This window comes from Trachemys scripta, chromosome 6 (assembly GCF_013100865.1).
Source record: "Trachemys scripta elegans isolate TJP31775 chromosome 6, CAS_Tse_1.0, whole genome shotgun sequence".
Taxonomy (NCBI): domain Eukaryota; kingdom Metazoa; phylum Chordata; order Testudines; family Emydidae; genus Trachemys; species Trachemys scripta.
Window position 1 is genome coordinate 48,946,738 of NC_048303.1, and position 22,604 is coordinate 48,969,341.

The following is a 22,604-nucleotide window of genomic DNA, read 5'->3' on the forward strand; positions in this document are numbered from 1 at the left end:
CAGCACAGCAGTGTGGGGAGGGGCACCTGAAGACAAGTCACCGGATATGCGCGGCTCTACTAATCAAGTGCGTGGCATTTGACTGACTCTTGTTTGGCCATGCAGGTGCGCAGCTTAGAGGCAACACTGGTTCTAAGGCAAGTTCCTTTAATATCTTTGAAAGATATTAAAACAGCATGATGAGAGACTACTCACTTCTATGGAGATAATGAGGCTTTGTTCGATAAAATATTTTGAAAATTCATTTTAATCTGAATTCCTAGTTAAATGTTTAACTATCTGTGGTACTATTTTCCTTCATACTTGTACCCTCAAAGACTTAATTTAATAGAACTATAATAAAAGGTTCCCCCCCTTTCTTTCCATCCCCACCTTAAAAACCACACAAACATAGTACATGCACATCTGTGAGAATAAATGGAAGTAGAAAAACTGATAGATGACCAAATAAATCTTTTTCTATAGCTAAGTTGTTAGAGTTTAAGTTAATAAGCACCTGTTCAGGCAGAAAGTTAAAAATCTACAGAATAGCTCTACAGGCAAGATTTGCTAGGGTTTGTTATATTTATATATGTGTAAAAAAAAATCTCGACTATAAAATTCCATGGTCACTTGCAAATGCCATTTTATCCTCTTCATTTTATGAGATGCCCATTTATGTCAGCAGCATTTTTAATTTTAAGATGAGAAAAATCTTCTGTAAGGATGAACAAACTACAACACTGTTGACTTACATTCTGAAGTATGTAAAGATGATGTAAAATGCCTAGTACCAAAATTTTAATCTATTTTAAACATCTTGTGTGAGAACACAAATGATATACACAGTTCATTACAAAGTGAGCAGACAATCTATAATTTTTTTTTAAAAGCAACTAGACTTATTAACATACCCAGTTTTATTTTTGTCCAGTAAGCTGGGAGCCAAGGATCTGATATAAGCACAGGTACATATGAGCAGCAAGATTACTGTCAGTAGGCTCTGAAAGTTGAAGATCGCAGACTAAAAAAGAAAGTTAAAAAAAAATTACACTTTTGCATTACAAGTCATTTCAAAGTCTCCCACTGCCCCTTCTAAACACACACACAACAGAGAGCAAGTAGACAATACTCATTTAAAAATGGGTGTTCTTCTAAACAAGGCTGGTTCACTGGGATTGTATCAGCCATATGCAATGTACAATGCCTAAGTGATCTCAAGATTTTTAGTTTCTAACTCAGCATTTATTCACTCTCATTTGGTATGGAGGGTGGAAGGGTGTACCTTACTTCTTTGCTCCAAAACCTGTTCCCAAGCTGATTCAGAGAAACCCCTAAATTGCATCCTCAGATTTAAAGAATACAGATACTGTCCTCTCTCAATCAAAAAGTAAATGAAATTGATTTGCATGCGTAGGTGATGAAAGAGGGAAAAAGACTGACAATTAAAGCAGTGATAGCCCCAGAATAAAAGGCACAAATTATGTGGAGGGGCATCAGAAAAAGGGATTTGACACTAAGAAAAACAGAACCATTCAGCCATTAAAATTTTCATATATTATTTTAGCAAGATCAGCAGTCTACATACAAAAGATCTTCTGCAGAATAGATAATTAATTTACATTAATCCAATCATTTTAAAAAAAAAAAACTTAAATAAACCAAAAGCATTACTCAGTTGTCTTTTAAAGACATATCAGAGTTAAACAGTTACCATTTTCAAATGATCTTTTTCTCTCAAACTCAAAGGTGGCGTTCATATAAATAACATTGCTCAAGGTATTAGTTGTATAGTAAATATTGCACAAATAAGGCACAGTATTTTAATTAAGATACTGGGATGTAAAAATCTAACACTTGGTCAGGATTTTAATTAACTGCCTAAAGGGCATAAGAACCTGGAATGATTCTTGAGAATCTGTTCTTGTTTCTGGGAAATATTTATTTAAAGAACATTTACTATAGGTTAAAAAAATAAACAATGAAATATAAAATTACTAAATTTATTAGTCTGACTTATATCGATAAAACACAGCAAATTCATCTTATGCACTTAATTTTTCAGTATGTTGTCTGGACATTGTGTTATCTATTCACAAACCAGAGACGGTGATTACCATTGCTGGCATGAGAAATATAGCACCCTTTATGAAACTGCAGATGCTATGGAGAAAAGTGAACCTTCACTTATGACTTTCTATATTTCCATAAGCAAGTACATTATCTATACAGATGCTAATTTACTCCAAGTGCCAAGCCACTATGTTTCAATTAATAAAACACTAGCAACCTCTGTGGTGCATTTTTCTTTGTAGTGGTCTCACAGGAAGTTACATTTTCTAAAAAGACATTTGTCAGCCTCTTGCTTGTAATTCATGGTGTCATAGATTCCAATTATTTAACTTCTTTTTACAATGTGCAAATGTTTCAGCTATCTGAGACTGTAGTTTTATTGCTTCTTACTTAATATTGCTCAGCTAGTATTTGGATTAACTCAACAGTATATGCTGTTACACTGAAGATAATTGTGGGAAGTATATTAGACAACTGCTTATTGCTAACTGCTTTATTTTCTCTATGCTCTAAGTTCTTACTTATTCTCAGCTCCAGAAAGGACAAAACAAGTAGAGAATTAAGTTTTTCTTTTCTTCTGGGGTTTTAGGTTCCTGAAAGATTGCTGTCTGAATACCTGTTTTTTCCTTCTGTTGGACCCAGGAGGCTTCATTATAAAATACTAGTTAATACTGTATCTGTACACTAGTTTCAATTATTTTGTCAATTTATTTCAAAATACCTGTTAGCAAGTATGTCTGTAACAGTACAGACAACAGAAATGTTTTTTGACAAATAGATTTCTTACAAGGCATATTAATACAGAACTTTGAGTAATAATTCATTTAAACTACAATACAGAAATGTGTTTCCTGCACCACTGGGAAGCAGTGCAAAGGCTTGAGGGAGTCAGGTAAAGGAGGAGTTGAGGGAGAGGGAAGTAACTGCTGGGCAGAGCCTGGGAGTGAACCTGGAGGGTTGTTGGGTATGGGTTGGAGGAGTATGGAACAGGGTTTTTTTTGGCAGTGGAAGGATTGTTAGGGGGTTGGGGAGTTTCCTCATGCAGACCCTGGCTGACCCCAGCCTCTCCCATCCAGTCCGGCACATCTGCCCCTATCCCTATGTGTCCTTGCACCCTTTCCCCCATCCCCATGTTTCCCTGCACCCCCACACCAATTCAGCCCTTGGCTCAATCCTCCACTAGGCTCCTGTGCCCCCAACCCAGTCTGTCCCCCCACACTAGCCCTTCTGAACCCCAATCTATGGGACCCCCATCAGCCACATGTACCCCATTCTATCCATCCCTCCCCCCCCCATCCCGTTCCTCCTCATCTGGTCCTGCAGGCAGGACACTGTGAGGAAGACAGCCTCTTCCTCTTCCCCTCCCTCTCCCTGGCTGGCTGTTCCAGGCCTGAACTGACTGCCCTCTCTTCTGGTGCCACATCAGCCCCTGGTGGGCGAAAGTTGTAACTGCAGTGCCTCCCCAGCAGAATGTATTATTCTGCGGGGGGTGGGGGGGGGCAGGAGGGAAATCTGCAGGGGACATGAATTCTGTGCATGCACAGAATTCCCCCAGGAGTATACAAAGACATACATGTTTTACTGCTGCTCAATTCTCATCTCCGCCAGGCTAAGGGAGAAAGAGATCAGGAATCAAACCCTTCTGAACTAAGTGGAATGAAAAAATGTTCATATTGTACAATTACAACAAGGAGTCTGGTGGCACCTTAAAGACTAACAGATTTATTTGGGCATAAGCTCCTCGTTGTTTTTGTGGATTCAGACTAACATAGCTACCCATCTGATATTGTAAAATATTGACTTAGCTAGAGAGCAAGGCAGGGGTGTTTTATTGTTACAAATGAAATGATTCAAAAAGAAGTCAATAACCTTTTATGATAATTTATTGAAGTTTTAGGTATCATCAGTAGATAGGCATTTGACAGTATCTATAAAATTTGTACAAATGACAAGAGGAAAAACTGTACCACACCCAAAAAAGCAGACATGGATGAAACATGAATTAGAAGTTCAGACTGAAAACTATGTGGAGAGAAACATTTAAAAAAGGTAGAGTAGAAGAAATCTTGTCCAACGATTTTTTTTAAATTAAATTTTGAACCTTGACATTTTTGCCATTCATCATTTCCCCCAACCATGATAAACATTTAGTCCTTGCTACAGACTGTATTATTATTAAGGCTACCACAAATGAACACTAAGGCTAATCCTGATCCTGCAAGAGTAGAAGGACCTGGATTCAGCAGAAAGCAAAAATCTGAAAGCCAACACACAGAGTTGTGAGGTTACCTGTGATTCTCCACAGAATAGCTTTTTAGGTCAAGCTAGGTGCATCCTCAGGTATGTACTAATCATTCACATGTTTAGGGGAGAGATACCAGGACTGGGGTAGATTGGAAAGGGGCTATTCCAGCAGGGTGGATCAGTTGATGCTCTACAGTTTGGAAGGAGGATTCCTTCCTGCAGCCCCTGCGGAATCCCTATGCATCAAGCCCAGGTATTCAGATTTGGTTCATTGTCCACAATTTATCCAGTTTACATTTATATTGCTCATAACATTTTAATTGCCAATAATCAATGAAGAGGTGCAGTAGCTCATATTGAGGCCTCAGCTGTGGAACTTTTAAACTGTTCCCCATGTTAATAGCTTAAGGCACTAATGTGATTAAATACTACAAAAATTCCATTTTAAAAAAGGCTTTGAGTTATAAATACATATGTGGCTTAAAATGACAAATACCTACATTTTAAAAACATTACTGTACAATTTAAAAGTCATAACTCTTCTTAAAAACTGAAAATGAAAATTCATCCCTGGACTGAGGTGAAGTTTCTGGTTTCAGCTCTGAAGGAATTTTTATGGCTAAGACAAAATAATAGAAAAGGGAATTTTAAATCCAAGTGCTGACACTGGTATAATTAAAAGCTACTATAACAAAACACATTACTTGGGATTCCTTCTGCAAATAGCTTAACTATATATTTTTAATATTGCGCTTATTTTATATATATATGAATTATTAAATCTAATTGGCTGAATCGGGGTCACGTGACCTAAAATACTGCCCTATCTTTAAAACCTCACATGCTAGTAACTGGCTTATATAGGGTCACATGAGCCTGTGTCCTATTATAAAGAAAGCTCAGAAGGGAAGAACTGGTGCTGTAACATTACTCCTAGGCCTAGACTACAATGCAGGATGGCGAGCCATAGATATAGTTGCATTGGTAGACAAGGAATTTGCTCTGATAGAGCTTATCCTGATTTTAAACAAGGAAAAGCTCAAAAGGTGGAGATATTAGATTCAGATTTTTGCATTAGCAAAATAAACAATATGGGGGTTCTCTGTGGATGGAATTACTCAATTTTATATTTAATTTAATGAAAATCTAATTTTTATAAATTTTTTGGAAGTTGATGGAAAATTTCCACCAGAATGCTGCAGAATCAAAGGATCTTATTGCAGAATTTAGATTCAGACCAGCTTAACATGGAACACCTTAGGCCTCAACAATAACAGACATTCTTTTGCTGTAACTTGCTGTGAATGCTTCTCCCTTGTAAGCAGCACCCTAATGGGTAAAGTAACAATATTATTTCAAGAAAACGTTCAATGTCCTCTCTTTGGAAGTGGGGTGAAATCTGGCCCTAGTGAAGTCAATGGGAGTTGTGTAATTGATTTCAGTGAGGCCGGGCTTTTACCCTCTGAGTTAAGGGGTCAGTCTCACAGTTAGGTCCTCTGTCAAAGACAGGCCACTGCGGTGCCATCAAGCAAATTTTCCCAAAAATTACTATGACTTGCCAAACTACCAATAATTTGTTAAACAAACATAACTACAAAAATGGATTGTTGCACAGAAATTTTACAAGACCATTTTTGTAATTAAAATATATAGTTAAGGCTTATGCTTAAATGACAAAGGGTAAAAAGGAAACCGTGTGTGTGTGTGTGTGTGTGTGTGTGTGTGTGTGTGTGTGTTGGATCACTTTCTATGATACTATTATTTTATCTTGAGAAAAGCTAAAAGGGAAGGGTGATAGTGATTGTTTGAACAAAACTGATAAATCCCAGTTTCTGTTTGAGTGATTAGACCTTATATTGGATGTTTTTCCTGGACCATATTAGATATCTAATCAAACAACAGCAGCTGTTAAAATGTACACACAGAGTCCTAAAAAATCCACATTAAAATGTGTATGACTCAGAAGTACAATTCACAGTCCCAATCTCATGAAAAGGTGAAATCAACCCACATAAAGTTTTAATAAACAGAACCCTTTGTGAAAGGGCTGAAAAAGATCCATGTTATTCAGAGCTCTCCGTTGGGAAGAGGGACTCTTTGAAAGGGGAAAAAAAGTAGTTAGTTTTAAAAATAACAGTAATCTTCCAATGTTCTACTCCTAAAACTCTAATAGGAAATGAATATATAGAAACTATTCCCATTGTGAGAATAAAGAAAAACTATTAAAATCACTGCTAGAAATAATGAATAAATATGTGCACAGAATTCTACATTTCTCTAATCTACTCTGAAATACATGTTGGAGGAACTTTTTTTCTCTTTCCCATACAGCAGCTTTTTCACAAAGATGAACAAATTATATATATAAATAAAACAAACAGATGCATTTGTGCGCGAAACAACCCAAATATCAATAATACAAGGGGAATTCAATTCAACTAATTTCAAATTGATTTTTTTCTCCACTTGAGCTCCCCCAAAGTTACATCAGAAAGGTCTACTTTCACATAATAAGGTATTGTTAGAGGTCATGTTACAGCTATGCAACAATGCCTCCAGCGGGACTATGGACCCAGCACATATTATAGCATGATGCTATTTTGCTAACTGATTTAAAATATTTATATTCATTGGGTATATGATGCATTCGGAGACTGATTGGACAGTGTGATTTTTAATAAATTTGAAAAGTTGTTAATGTTCTGAATACCCTTGCTTTTGGAATATTTTACTCCCAAAAATAATTTTCCAAATTTGTTTAAAAATATAATTCATCTTTAAGTGACCATTTCTTTTTGAACACCTAATGGAAAGCATGTTACTGCAGAACAGAAAATAGTAATGGAGAAGGGATTAATATATTTCAAGTAGGGAAGTATTCAGAGAAAAGTCCTTTTCTAAGAAATTTGGGTCAATGGGTTAACATACAAGCTTTGTATTCTGGTTACTCATGTAAATTTTATGTGGTCACTTAGGGCAGGTCTACACTACGGGGCTAACTCAACCTAAGTAACACAACTCCAGCTATGTGAATAACGTAGCTGGAGTCGACGTACCTTAAGTCGACCTATTGCGATGTCTACACCGCACTGGGTCAATGGGAGAAACTCTCCCATCAACTTAGCTTATGCTTCTCATTCTGGTGGAGTACTGTAGTCGACGGGAGAGTGATCGGCAGTTGATTTAGCGGGTCTTCACTAGACCCCAGTTTATTGATGGCCACAGCATTGATCCAGGGTAAGTGGAAACAAGCCCTTAGTAAACCGTTGTCCACACTAAAGAACTAAACTATGCTAACAGGTGTGTTCAAAAGAAGTTCAAGTTTGAAAAAAGTTTTTGAACACTGCGGCAGCTGGCATGCTTTGCTGCCACATTGTGAATAAGGATTTTATTTTAAAGTGCACAGTACATTGCTCCTCTAACAAAGCTTGTAACTGTTTCACATGGGCATAAAAATGGCCAGGACTGCTGTGCATTGGCGGAGATGTAAATGGATGGCTGACCGTAATAAATGCCTTAGTTTTCAAAGAACCTAACCAAAATGGTGGGGCAGGGGACTTTTCTCCAAAAACTGGAGGAACAACATTTTATATAGATACAATAATAAATACATAGCATGGGAAACAACTGATATGCTTACAGGCCAACTAAGAGCAATCTCTCTTTTCCACACCCTGTTTTAAAGTGTAACTATATTATTTTAAATCTATAAGACAATCTATAAAACTTGCCTTTGTTTGTAAAATACTTCTGTTTGTACTAAAAATATAGTCTCCATGAGATTCTTAAGGTCACAAATCTGAAATATTATGCTTCATTTCAATTCTTTACCATCATGTTTATTCACTCACGCATCAATACTGGATATACGGATGTACAATCTCATAGTAGTTCTTTTAGTGCCAAGAGCTAGCAGTATTTATTACACTTGCAAACAGAAAAAAAAAAAAATTCAGTAAAGAAAACCTAATACTCCACTAAGTTTTGTTAAGCAACACTTTTATTTTTCCATGTCAAGATTAATCAATCTAACATATTCTGCTGCCAGACATATTAGTAAAATTTAAAGATACCTTTGGTACTACTCTGCATGGATTATATAGCAAATACAATTTATTCTAATTTTTCCATGATTTTTTTCCCTCATAAAATGTGAACTATTCCCATGACTTTTTTTTTTTTTTTTTTTTTTTTTTTTTTGAGAAGCTGGAACCAAAGATGATGCTCTTAGTAATAATGGACTAATAGTACTGGTTGGAACCAGTCATTAGGACAGGCGCTGTTCAGTCAGTACCACACAGCTCTTCCAATGCACATAAATCTTGATCTGCAACTCCTTTGCTGTGTCTGTCCTGGGAATCTCATAAAAAGAAACTGCCAATTGTGTTGCAATATGAGCAGAAAGAAGTTCTCCTTGGGAAAAGAGAGATATTACTCCATGATGAGTAATCTTGTCTTCCCTTTTTCTTGCAGCTCAGTAGGGCAATCCAGGTTATTGTTATTTCTTTGTATTAAGCTGTTTATAAAGGGAGATTCTTGGATCCAGGTCTCCTCAACAACAGAGGATGGTACACTTCTGATATAGATAGGTATGCAAGTTATACTGCTTCCAGTTTCTTCTCTCTACGCAAAATGTGTTACAGAAACTTCATGGATATGTATGTGGCAGAATTAATTTGCCCTGCAGTACAACTGATGTGAAAATAGATTTATGATATTCTTATCCTAATAAAGCATCCAAAATGGTTTGAGTGAAAGGTTGACTTGTGTTTAATGGTAGAAAGTACTACAAGTTCTCAGGATGACTCTGTATGAAATAGCTAAAATTCTTAAAAAGGTAGAGATTAAAATGGCATTTACTCCTGGGGGAATTCTGTGCCAATAAATTAAAAATTCTGCACAAATTAAATTAAATTCTGCATACAATATTTTAAAATTCTGCAAAATTCAGCATATTTTATTTGTCAAAATAATGCAATATAATCACGCTGGTTTAAATTATTTTGGTAATTTATTTAAATTACAATACAATGGATAGAGAATGGGAGTGGGGAGCATTGGAGGAAATCCCCAACCCCCTTCCCCCACGTCTAATGTAGCTAATATTGACCCTTTACTTCTAGTTATTAGTCAACAAATGTATGTAGCCATACACTCAGTGTTACCTCATACACAACCAAAGAACAAGTGAGGGCTGGGGACTCAAACTCACAATTTATATTGGCTACTGACCATCTCCAGAAACATCAGTAGTACACAGTTCATGGAGCACATTTATTTTTTTCCGTCCAAAAATTTAGACCAGTTCTAAGCACCATAAGCATTTATTTATAAGGCCACGATGCGCTTTACAATAGGCTCCTTTACAACATTCTGGAGTCTTAAAAATTTTACACCTATTTTATACTCCTGGGGGGAATTCACTATAAGAACAATAGGAATAATTCACTAAGCAGGCAGGCTACTGAGGGGACAGAGTCTGCCCGGCGCCTACGTCCTCAGAAACACCCCAAAGCCCTGCCCTTCCACGCCAAACGTGTGGCAACAGCAAGTGAGAGGGGCAGTGTGTCTCTTTCTCTCACCCGCACGACTGACCAGCTCCCCCTCTACTCCACCCGGTGGTGATTTATGTCTCTACCGGCTGCTCGGGGTGCCCAAACTGACCTGTCTGCACTGCCGGGGAGGGGTGCATGACCGCTCTTGTCACTTCCCTTTGCTTCCCCATTAGAAGTCAGTTTTTTGCAGGGACGCAAAGAAATCTGCAGGGGCCATGAATTCTGCGCACACGCAGTGATGCAGAATTCCCCCAGGAGTAGACATTGCTTGGTTATACTGGATATTTACCAGGATGCTGACATAGTTGAAAATCACTGTATTAACACTAGATATTTGATAAACTGGGCTCTCAAAGAAAAGGACTATAGTGAAAATATCTTGACAAATTTACAGTTGAGAACCAGGAATAGATCAGAGATTCGCTCCATAACTCAATAGCAAAGTACTCAGGTCTTTTGGCTGTCTGCATTCCCCTGGAAGACAGCCATCTATAAGATTACATAATGCAGACCCAAACACAATTATTATATTCTGCAACTAATCAGGAATTTAATAATGGTATAATGTATAATTTCTATTAACATGATTCTAAACTTTTGTAGGTGTAAAGAGAACTACACAGGTTTTCAGTTTACAACAGTTTTTTGTATCAATAATATATAGCTGCAATGTAGCTGTCAGGGAGAAGCTCTGGGAAGATTTGGTGGTTTGGATATTTAGCACCTAGGAGGCAGGTGAGACATCTGGCAATGGAATAGGATGCCCCTCTTCTTTCATGCCCCTGTTGTGAACAGGGTAGAAATTTGAAAATTTTTGGTGGGTTTGAACCCCAAGATTCCCACATCAGCAACTCAAGTCAGCAGCCAAGCTGCAGCCCCCCACATCTACGTTTATTACTGCAGCTAATAACGATGATCAAGCACATTAACTGACTGCTTCTACTAAAACGTTAAATAGTGAAATAGTTAATATTGGCATTTAAAAGGCAATAATTAATAAGACTTCAAAGTCAATAGTCATACTGAGATGGATGGGAGCAGTTCACACTTCACAGAACTACTGTTTAAAGCTATCTGCAGTTTCAGGAAGACCATAATGAATTAAGTTTACATTCAAATCATATTTGGAATGTCTTTTCCCCCTCAATCACAAAAGTTAGAAACTCAATTTTTGGCTTTTACTGACATCCTAGTTTCGGGGCTGTAGAGTTTTGTGGCAAAATTAGACAGAATTGTAGAATTGAAATGGTCCTGACCACTCTACTCTCCCCAGTTCGCACTAAGGGTATGTCTATACTGCACATTACTTACGGCAGTGGGTAATGTACGTGCACTTCTCACCCCTGTAGCATGGGCATAAATAGCAGTGTAGACCATGAGGCACGGCTTAGGTGAGTAAAGACACACCTGAACCCTTAATGTATGTACCGTACATGGCTCTCTACACACACAAGCAGTAGGGAAAGGCTGCAGCTGTGGGGAAAAGCTCCAGCATCTCCCCACTATGGAAGTCTTTCACCGCAGCAATGAAAGACTCTGTTCATCACACTAACATTAAACATGGCCCATTTCTTCTAGCTCTACTGGATGATCTTCACAGATGAGCGACAGGCAATAGCATAGTTCTTCACAGTCATGCTACCAGAGGTAAGCACCACAGAAGGGCCAGCTTCCTGCTTAATAGTCCTAGACCTAGGATCTGCCATAATGGAGCCTGGTTTCCCTTCAGAGCCTAGGGCTCCCTGTGATTTGCAGTTCTCATCACCTGCCTGAACTGCTCCCATTCCCTTCCCTTTGTTGTGAAGCATGCGGAAATCAAATAAAGTAAGTCCCCCAGTTTCCTTTATGCTCCTTGGAATACATAGCCCAACTTTTTCAGAGCAGTATGTTTCACTGGTCAGAACAAGATTTTTCTAGGTAGTTGCTCTATACAGAACATGCCCTTACTTGGACTTCTACTACTTTTACAGAAAAATTAATCTCAGGGTAGACATAGATCCCAGATTTTTCTTCAGTTTTGCACTTGAAGAGCCAAATTTAACTAATTAAATGACCCCTTGATCAATGTGGCTATCTTAGTTTATGTTTTAGGACAGGAGTTTTCAATCTTTTCCCTTCTATGATCCTACATCCTCAAATCCTTCAAAGTGCCATTGGAAAAGTCATAAAGATATGAAAGTTCTACAGCTCTCCCAGGCTTCTGGTGAAAAGGGAAAACTGCACTTATGCTCATCCTCCATAGTGTCCATATATTTTCAGAGACATGCAACACACCAGGCAGATAACTGCTTTGTCTGACAGTTTACTCACTCTGCCTACAAGACACAGCACATCAGAAAGATCTGCCAAGGAATTCTTACACAAGCAACTACTAGTGGCTCTTTTTTGGGGTCGTGATCCACAGGCTAGAAACCCTCCTTAGGTCTTTCACTCCCTTTTTTGGAAGCAGGATACAGGTTCTGTTGAACTATAAGGCAGGGCTGTGGACAGAAAGTGATACCTTATCACTGTCGAGAACTACAGCCTGACAAAAACAAACCAAGATGAGACTAGTCAACTTGTACTTCAATAACTCAGAAGGTATCATAAGCATGACGACTTTAATGAATGACATTCTTACCTAACTCACATTAACATCAAACACTTAAAAGCAAGAGAAGAAGTAATTACATCATTAATCTTACACCGTTCACAAGCATCTTATTCTTAACCAGCACAGAAATGCATATTTTATCAAACTGTAACAACCTTAACTCTGACCCCCAATAGTGACCCCTGTGAGTCTAGGGGTCACTATTCCTTGACCCCTAGACTCACAATGTAAACACAAAAAAATCCTTCCGAACCCAAAGTCATAATAATATTTATTGATTAGCCTCAGGTGCAAGTCCACATATATAATCGTTCTTTTCTAACTATCCACATTATTTTAAAGAAACATCAGTCACCAGTGTGTTATCAAGAATCCAATTGCCAGCTGACAAATGGGAAATGTGAGTTAAGTATATTTAGTCCTTTAAAGAAATGAAGCCAAGACACACATGTCAAAGACGCCAGGCCAGGGGTCAGAGTAGAGGCTGTTGGGTGATAACCAAAGAAGCTGATTTACAGCACGTGCTAGTTAAGGGGGCCGGTGAGAGATTTCTCCCACCCCTTCCCTGCTCCTGCCTGGGTCGCTCAATGACGTCACAAGCACGCTCTTAGCTAATTTTTCAAACCAGGCGTTGGTGACCGAACCGGGACAGGCTCGCGGGCTGTCTGAGCCCGAAATGGAGCCAGCGGGGGGCTCCGCGCGCCTACCAGGGTGGGGTGAGGAGCAGCCGCGCCGCCCCGGACACGAGACTGAGCCTCTAGCTCAGCTGCTGAAGTGGGAGGGGGGCCCTGGGCAGGCGCCGCAAGCCAAGCGCGTCGCTCACAGAGACCGGCCGGCCGCGAGCTCGTGGGGTCGGAGCCCCTCATAGCTTGGGGGAGAGGGACAGGCAGGGAAGGGGCTCAGTCGCGCGGCCGGCAAGACCGACAAACACCCTCCGCCCTTACCATAGCTCCCCGCTTCCAGCCACATCACACTTCCGTGACCGAGGAGACGGAACCAGAAGGGACGGCGCTTCGCTTTCTTCTGGTTGGTCGGGGAAATGCCGGTCCGTGACTGACAGGCGTCATCGGAGCCACTGTGCGTCCTGATTGGAGGCGGCTCCCAGAGGGGGTGGGACTGGGAGGTGCAAGACTGTAACGGCGCGCGGCAGCCGGCGGTTTTGATTGGCTGCAGTAAGGTCCCCCTCTTCGGGACTCGGGAATGCGGAAGCGGGCTGTGGCAGTGAGGTAGGGAGTGAGGCGCACACGGGGCTGGGCTCTGTCCGCGGGAGTGGGGGGAAGGGGAGGCTGTGCCGACGCTCCGTCTGAGCCTGAGGGCAGGCGGTCCTGGGCCTGCTGTTGAGCGGCCAACGAGGCGCGGGTCGCGTCCTGCCCTCGTCGTAGTGCTGGCGGCGCCCCCCGGGGCAGCAGAGAAACTGAGAAGCAACCAGCTCACTACGTCCGCGCTGCCGCCTTGGTCTGGCAGGCGGGGGGAGGATATAACTGAAGCAGGGGAAGGGCAGGGGCCTCCCAGGGGCTATGAGAGCTGTGGGGTAATGGGCACCTTTCCCACCACCAGTGACGGGGGGATTTCTGAGGGTGGGAGCAGAGACAACGGGGGGGCGGGGGAGTGCCGAGGCCTCGCCTCTCTGACCCCGCCTGAGCAGGGTCTAGGGGCAGCAGTATGGGGGTAATCCCAGAAGCATTGCTTGGGTTGGGGGGCAGTGTCTGGGACTCTGTGCTCCCTCCCCCACCACTCTAGCAGGCATGTGTGTTTCAAGCCCTGGTAGGAGGGTTTTTTCTTCCATATCCTTTGGACTGATCCATATTGGGAACTTGCATCGGCATAGGTCTAGGTGTGAAATATCCACATCCTTGAATGACATCGCTAAGCTGACCTAACCCCTGGTGTAGACAGTACTAGGTTGATGGAAGAATTCTTTTGCCTCTCTGGGAGGTGGATTAATTACAGCACTGGGAGAACCCGTCCTGCCAGCATAAGTAATGTCTACACTGAAGCGCTACAGTTGGTAGCCCTGCTCAGTACATTGGCTTAGATGTCTGCTTTTACATTAATCATATGAGTGCACTTTTTGTACATGCATCAGACTTGGCTTCCTTTTGCCCTCTTAGGATAAAAGCTGCTGGAATGAAGAATGAATCTCTCATTTTGATTGTAACTGAGTACCTGTAAATGAAGAGTTCTTCTTGCTGATCAATGCTGGGCAAATTGTTTCTAAAGTTAACAAGCAAAGATTCATATATACAGATGGAGGTCTTTACTGGGAAATGATATTCCATTTCATTTAACAGCTGTAAACTACCATTGTAATGGAATATTTGTCATCTTTTTGTCCTAATCTGTAGGAATATAGATCACCAGCTCCCATTCGCTAAATAAATATCTACTTTTTTCATACATGAGAGACCTATCCTAGAACATCTTGTTGTCGCTTCACTTCAGACTGAACAAGCTATAGATACAAAATCCAAGAACTGTAATTGGCAGTCATGCGATTAAAACCCTGCCTGTCTCTTTGAAAAGATAGGGGCAGCTCTAATACATTTTTGTGGGCATTTCTGATTTAAAGGTTGCCTCTGATTTTCCTTTGACTTGTTTTTTAACTCATAGTAGAACTGCTTGGTATACTGTAGTAGACAAGGGAATCTTTAAAGATTTAGTTTATCATGCTTTGCGCCATGGCCATGATACAGTATTTGTGAACCCTTGCATGGTTACTTCTTGTTATGTGAAGTGCGTAAAGTGAAATGATTTCATTATAAGCGTGACTCAGAAATGTAGAATTGCAGTGTTGAGGTAACATTGCACAGCTCCTGGCGATAAAGCACTGTCTCTACTGGCACTTTTCAGTGGTAAAACTTTTGTCGCTCGGGGCGGGGGTGTTTTTTCAAAACTTTAGTCGTTCAGGGGTTTAGTGCTGAAAGTGGCAGTGTAGACACAGCCTCAGTGAATTCATCAATAGTGGGACTTTTTTTTTTTTTTTACTGTAAAATGTGATGAATCAAGGAATAAAAAAGTCCATTGTTTTAATGAAGCACAAAAAAGAAGGGTATTTTAATAACTGGTTTGGTTTTGCAGGTAAATTTAGAATGATTCTCTCTGTCACTGCTGGAAGCACATGAGACAGCAGAGTAGACTTAGAAAGAAGCAGATTCATTTCAGTCTCCCCTGCTCAGGTCTTACTGCAGCTCCTGTGTGCTTGCTCATTTCATTATCCTCCTTTTCTTTATGGAAGTACTACCTTGGTGGGGGGGGGGGGTTAAGTTTATGCGCCAGACTTGATGGTGAGGCCAACTTGGAAATGCTTGAATAAAGATACAGTAATATTTGTGTCAGGGCTACAACACATTTTCTCACAACTAACTATTAAAAGGCTCAATTTAATTAAAACCTTAATTTTTTAATTTCCCAGTGTGCTATTTTACGTTGTTGGCTCACTGAAATCATTACATGCATTAGGAAGCCTGTTAGATTATGAAATCCATAGTGACTCTTTCATCCGGCACCTGATTTTGAAGAGGGTCTACATCTACCTCCAGGGTCTTTGCAGTGGACAGGATTTAATTTGTTGTCTCACCATGAAACTGATGTGGGGTGTGTTTGTTTTGTAAGTTAGCTTTCATCCTCTGAGGAATTTCAGTAAGACAAGACTACATGTGTTAATGTCAATTTTGGTGGAAGAGCTTCATTATGAGTATTATGTTTACATTAAGGTAACTGGATGTTGCTGTCACCACTGATCTGTTTTCTAAAAGTTTATTGAAAAACTGAACATTTTCCCACTTCTAAGATTGCTGGTGCTTAAATAACTGTAAATAAGAATGACAGTCTTGATTTGGGGCCTCTGTTTTTTAAGGTTCATACTTCAAGTGTTGGACTTGTTAGTGCTGTCAGTCTAAAGAGGGCGGGAGTCTTTATGCAATACAGAATCTTGTGACAGTATTCTTCTATCACTGGAAAAAGATGAAGAATAATTCCACCCAACCTGGAGGAGACAAAGGGATATCCATTGATTTCCTGTGAAATGTTGCTTTAGGAAGTCAGAAAATAGCAATATAATAAAGGATACACTTATAAAAACTTACTTCTCTAATAAATCTAGGCAATCTTTTATTCAAACCAAACATTTATGGGCCATTGAAACAAACATATTCATCAGCTTTTGCATTTAAATATATAGGTTGCCCTTACAATGCAATCTTCTTTTCCCCCCCACAGAGAACAACTTGGCTTTCAGTGGCAATTCACTATAACCAAAATTGCAATGCATTGAAATGATTTGGAACTTTTTTCAACATCACTAAACACGGAATTTCACTTTTAAGCGATAATCACTGTACTGTATATAATTTAGATTCTATAGGAGAAGCAGAATATTGTCTTCAGTTTAATTGGAAATTGCGGAGGATATGTAGGTTGTAATTACCTAAACTGGAATTGACTAGAATATTAGACTTAACATCTCTGCTCTTGTAGAAAAAGTGTTATGGGATCATTAATGATCGTGGATGTTGAGGATTTCAGTAATATCTCATTTGAAAACTAGCATTTCCAACAGCACAGTGCCCCTTAGGTTAATGCTATGGTATAGGTTAAATGCAGATTTGAAGAGTGCCACTTATGAACAACCAACACCGAATTCTGCAGCAGTTTTCCTCAAAGTTTTCCCATCCAAATATTCACGGTGTCTAGCTTAGGGTGGAGACATCTGGTGAGATTGCAGTCTTTGATCCAAATGCAGGCATAAAAGATACCAGTTGCCTGTTTTCTTTTCTTTTTTTTTTTAAGAGAGTGAAATAAACTAGTTTTAATGAGTGGTGTTTGGTTTCTGTTTTGTAATAAAAAAAATCAACAGAAACTCTTCTGTTAGCTGTACTGTCAAATACAGCTGAAAGTGAAGGGATTGTTTTGTGTTCCATTTGAATTGTTTAAGCGATAGAGCATATCAAAGAATTTGCTGAAAAGTGTCTATAGAGAGAATAAGGTTTTAAGTTGCCATAAAATACACACACAATCCTGAGTAACGTGTGTCAAGTTGTACATGATGTGGTTTTTTAGCCCCTGGCATTTTCTTCTACTTTTATAAAGGCTAACAGGATCTTGAGATGGAGAAGAGCTGTTGTAGATTAATAGTAACTAAAATGAGACTCAAGTGAAAAATACCATGGGCTTTTGACATGACAGATACATGTACATATGCTCGAGAAAACAATTGCATATACATAAGGGCAGAACAATCATTTTGCATACTGAGAAAGCAGTGCATCTTGAGACATGGTGTGAAACTCTGTGCAAGTTTTACATGAGCAAGTCTAAAGCTGGGAATAAGGGTGTGATTTATGTAAATCGGTTCATATTTTTATACCATATCCATCACTAGTTTTTATTGCCTTAAAATAAGTCATGAAATGCATAAAAAATGTGTTCATGTAGCTTGCTGTAACTTCAAATTATAATTATAAATCAATGAATAGCGTATAGGACACACAATTTATTCTAAGCCAGAAAAAACATACTTCTGCTATAGGAATACACATGGGGGCTGTGTAAGCCTAGTAGTATGACTACATACCTGATTAGAACTGCCTGCTTCAGACTGTGTCACTCAGATTTATGACCAGGAGTCATGTATGTAAAATTGACTTTTTCCCCGCTTAAAACTGCTTATATCGTAGAATGACAAGGTGGGTGAGGTAATATCTTTTATTGGACCAACTTCTGTTGGTGAGAGAGACAAGCTTACACAGAGCTGCTCTTCAGGTCTAAGAAACGTAATCGGAGTGTTCCACATTGTATTTAGCTGTGGTAGATTGTTTAGCATAAATAGTTAACACATTTCAAGAGACCATTCAAGGTGAATGACATAAATAGCTGGTGTACCTGTCTCAGGGTTTTGATGAGAATGTTGAAGGCACAATAGAGATTGTGGTGGCTGGAGGTGCTAATGACTGTCAGTGGCAGGCAGGTGGGACCACATGTGGCACCATTCCTTCGTGAAAGTTGAATAGTGAGCTCGCAACAGATAAGGACATCACAGATGGCATCAGAAGAGGGCAGTTGTGCTGAGGTTTGTCATAAGGTTTACTGCAAAAACAGCTAAGTGTTTCCTACCTAGCTTGGGCAACAAATCGTTGAGCTCAGGACAGCTAGAAGAACAAAAATTTGCAATCACATATGGCAAGTACATTGTAAGTTGATATACCATATGACAGAGATGCAGACAATAGCTATGCATCATTATCACAGCAGTGCAGCAATATGTATTGCAGTCTTGACTCCTGGGCACAATACTATGCCTCTGCATATATAGGGGAACAGAGCTATATGTCAAAGAATGTTGCAATGACATGTTTAATGGGTGTATGAATGATGCTGTTTGGAACAGCAGATGCCGTATTCCTTACACCATTAGGTAGGCCCTTTCCCAATAGAAAATGCAATTCAAATATGTCTGAGACTTTCTAGCACATGTGTACACAGGTAGTAACCAGACTGCTGACTGGGTTGGATATGCTATACATCAGTTTGTGCAATTTTCAAAGGGCTACGATATACAGTATGTACACTCTAGTGCACCTCTCATTGTAGTATTTTGGTACCTGGCAAAAAGTCCCAAAGGGCTGGATTTCTCAGCTGTTTAGGTGCCTACAGATGAAGATAGGTGCCCAATGAGATTCTGAAAATGTAACAGGTACCTGTGTTATCTTTAGATTTCTAAACACCTTGAAAAACCTGGCCCAAAGGCATTATATTGCTTCAGACCTCATAATTTGAATAAAGCACCTAGACTGCTGGACATTGTTTAACAGAGGATTGTACAAGAGTGATGACTTACCTCTTAAATGAACAACCTTGACCACTGCGTTTCATTTTATTCCATTGTACCCACTACTGTGCTATATCTGTGTATCCATGATGTGAACCTCACTGGATCATGCATCATTCTGTCTGGATGCCTTGTCATAGCACACATTTGTCTTTCTGTGACATTTGGATGTGATTGACTTTTGATGGTTGTATTTGCATCTGTTCTAGGTTGCAGATTCTAATTAAGATGTTAACTAAAATGTACTCCTTAACTTATATTTTGTGGGTATTGAACCTCATAAGCCTAATTGGTCAAACTAGTAAAGAATTTTAATTTTAAATTTCTTTCTTCGAGGGATTTTTCTGGCATGTGGGAAATAGATGGCAGATCTTGCTATTGGCCAATGAGAGTTTTGTATGAGTAAGGGGAATAAGATTTAGACAGATTCAGGGATGTCCTACTTCTGGAAAGGTAGGTAAAATCAGTTTATGCCCAAATTCTATCTTGAGCTGGTATGAATATTTGTCTAGGTAATAAGATTCAGTTGACTTCCTCAGCTGTAATCTGGCAAAGAATGGACCATGGTGGTTGTAGTTACTAGGAAAAAGATAGAAGAATAAAATAATGCACATAAATAAGTACTAATCATGCTCTAGACTATTTCCCACTACGCAACTAGGTTAGAAAGCTATTTCTAAAATAGACAAAATGGTATCACAAGCCATATATTTAGACAGCTTCAGCATGCTCTTTGAAGTCCGGTGCAGACCATCCCAAAGAGCAGCATTCTACAAGAAAGAAAATAGAGTAAAGCAATTTAGCAGAAAGGCACATTATTTTTTTTAAAATTCCAAATATTTTGTTACATTATCTTTCATTTTGTTTTTGCCTTTTAGGAAAAATGTTAAAATTATCTGAAAAGATAGAAAATTTTGCACTAAAAAGTTCTGTTCCTTACTCTGATACTGACTTGTGTGGCCTTGGGCAAGTCGCTCAGCTTCTCTGTGGTGCTTCCCTCCCCTCCCCCCCAACTCTGCAATTGGGATAATATGTGGTTTTGTAAAGTGCTTTTTTGGATTCCTTGGAGGAAAGGCCCTGCGAGTGCAAAGATTATTACTAGAAATAAATGTTAAAGCTATTACTATGATATAGGCCTTTTTTCTTTCTGTCATAAATGAGATACTTACTGGATTCTTTATGATAGCAAATTGACGTGAGCTTAGGAGACATTCAAAAACAAATTATTAAAAAGTTACTGAAGTTTGCTAATATAACGCAATAGGTTCTAATGAATATTAACTCAATATGAGGCGAGAACTTCTGATTTACACAATAAAGTATTTTCATCAAATGAATAAGCAGAGACCACCACAGTTACTCCCTTCAGAGACATCCTAGTAACCTTACAAAAGATTGTTTAATAAAAGGTACTGAGGGATTGAAAGTTTTAGGAATTATCTCATTGGAATAATACAAACAATCCTACATCTGCTACACAGACTTGTAGATGAGTTTTCAGTCTAGCATTCATTGTGTGAATGGGTGTCCTCAAACAGACCAGATGGATAGATCAGAGATGCCCCCCCCCCCCCCAAAATCTGATCTTTAGCTGTAATTGGTTCACTCACACAATGACAGAGGGAATGAGAATTTTGCCTAAGGACAAAAATTTAGCCAAATGATTGTTTATATTAGAAGAAAAAAAATAATGCAAGAGCAAAGTGAGGCTGTCTATCCTATCACAAGCTGCATTTGTTTTTACAAATAAGGCAAATGATTATGAAAGGGATTGTTTGTTTATAGGTCTACAAAAGGATCTTACAGGCCACTATTTTCAACCTAGTAACTGGACAGGAAAGAGGGAGCACAGGGCTTTCTATATGCAGTCAGCTGTGTTCAGCGTGTGGAGGAAGTTTTTCAATTAATCTTTCCTCAGGTTTTTGAATCTGAACAAATTAGAACAGCTTAGAAAGTTGCTAGAAGCAAATTGTATTGTGTGGATTTATATTAAATTTCACCACATGAAAATTAATCTTGAAATAAAAGTAATACAGGGAGTATAACTTAAAATGCCTATGGATGCAATGGGACTGTCTGAGCTGAAGCATTAATTTCAATGGGAGACATGGATGCACATCAGAGAGCAAAATTTTCCCCTTGCCTCCCTTCTCCCCTTCCCCAATATAATCAACAGTTTTTTCACTGGAGTACCACTAGGATAGATGGCAAAGGAAATGCTCAAGATATGAGACTCAGTTTTGGTAGCCTCTTGAATGCACCTTTAGAGAGAACAAAAGAGCTTGTTTTCCCTTATCCTTAGTCAAGAAAATACATTTCTTCATACATAGGTAAAAATATATATATTTAAAATTTAGGAAATACCTTTCTTAGATCTTGTCTACACTAAGGATTTCAGTATCACCCAATCCCAAGTGTTATAAAAGCATGACCCAGGCCTCCAAAATCATTTGATTGAATCATTTGATTCAAATCATCATTGATTTTTTTGAGCCTTTATGTTACACTTGAATCATATCTTCAATATTTTCTCTGCAAACATGATGGCTAGAAACTTACTTTTTTGGGGTAAATGCAAACTGAGCTGTTCGTATAATTAGAGGACTCATGGAGCTGCTGCTTTAAATACCATGAGACTAGTGATTAAAATCTTGACAACTGGCAATACTGAACTTTTTTCTAAGACTTTCCCACCATGGCTTACAACATACATTATTTTAGTTGGAGTTTTATCATGATTTTGTCTGCTTGATGCAAACCAAATAAAAGTTGATTTTAGCTTTATGTGAACATGCTTAAAAATGCAGTGGGCGATGCATAACACTAGAGAGCTATATAGTATTAATAACATTTGAAACTTCACGATAGGGTAACGTAACTGCAAACTAAACGGGAATTGATTGCACAGATTGAAAATTTTTTTGTGTATGGTATATTTAGTGCTTAAGTGACAAATACACTGAAAATTAAAGACCCAGTCTTGAAAACACTGAGGCCTTGTCTAGGCTATAATTTAAGGTGTGACGTTAGCATGTTAGTTAACTAACCCAATAATATCACACCTTAAATCCTAGGCTAGATGAAGCATTACATGGTCATTACCATGAATGTTCCCATTGAAGAGAATGGCCGTACTTGCTCAAGAATGGGCCCTAATACAGTTAAAAAAGTGAAGATTGCTGAGAATAAAATGTAGGTGGTAGCTATTAAACAGAATTTTTAAAAGGGATTATCCCATCTATGTGGTAATAGAGTCTTTGGTTCAGGTTTCAAATTAGTTTAGTTTCAAACATTCCATGGTTGGTTGCTAATTAGAATTATTTTACTTTCTTGA

General features: G+C 39.1%; 2 protein-coding genes across 3 annotated transcripts in view; one reads left to right on the forward strand and one right to left on the reverse strand.

The window, feature by feature from the left end:
* Positions 1-13,506, reverse strand: part of TMEM167A (transmembrane protein 167A) — a 28,004-nt gene extending 14,498 nt beyond the window's left edge. The window contains exons 1-2 of the mRNA XM_034773171.1: positions 13,389-13,506; positions 894-1,003 (exon numbers count right to left, since the gene is read on the reverse strand). Of these exons, the coding sequence (XP_034629062.1) occupies positions 894-1,003; positions 13,389-13,391 (113 nt within the window). The 5' untranslated portion in view covers positions 13,392-13,506. The remainder of the gene's footprint in view (positions 1-893; positions 1,004-13,388) is intronic.
* Positions 13,507-13,581: 75 nt separating this feature from the next.
* The window catches only part of XRCC4 (X-ray repair cross complementing 4), a 283,894-nt gene continuing 274,871 nt past the window's right edge, over positions 13,582-22,604 (forward strand). The window contains exon 1 of one of the 2 annotated variants that reach the window (XM_034773169.1): positions 13,582-13,670. The gene's annotated coding sequence lies outside the window, so the exon portion shown is untranslated. The remainder of the gene's footprint in view (positions 13,671-22,604) is intronic. The other variant, XM_034773170.1, reaches the window with a different exon arrangement.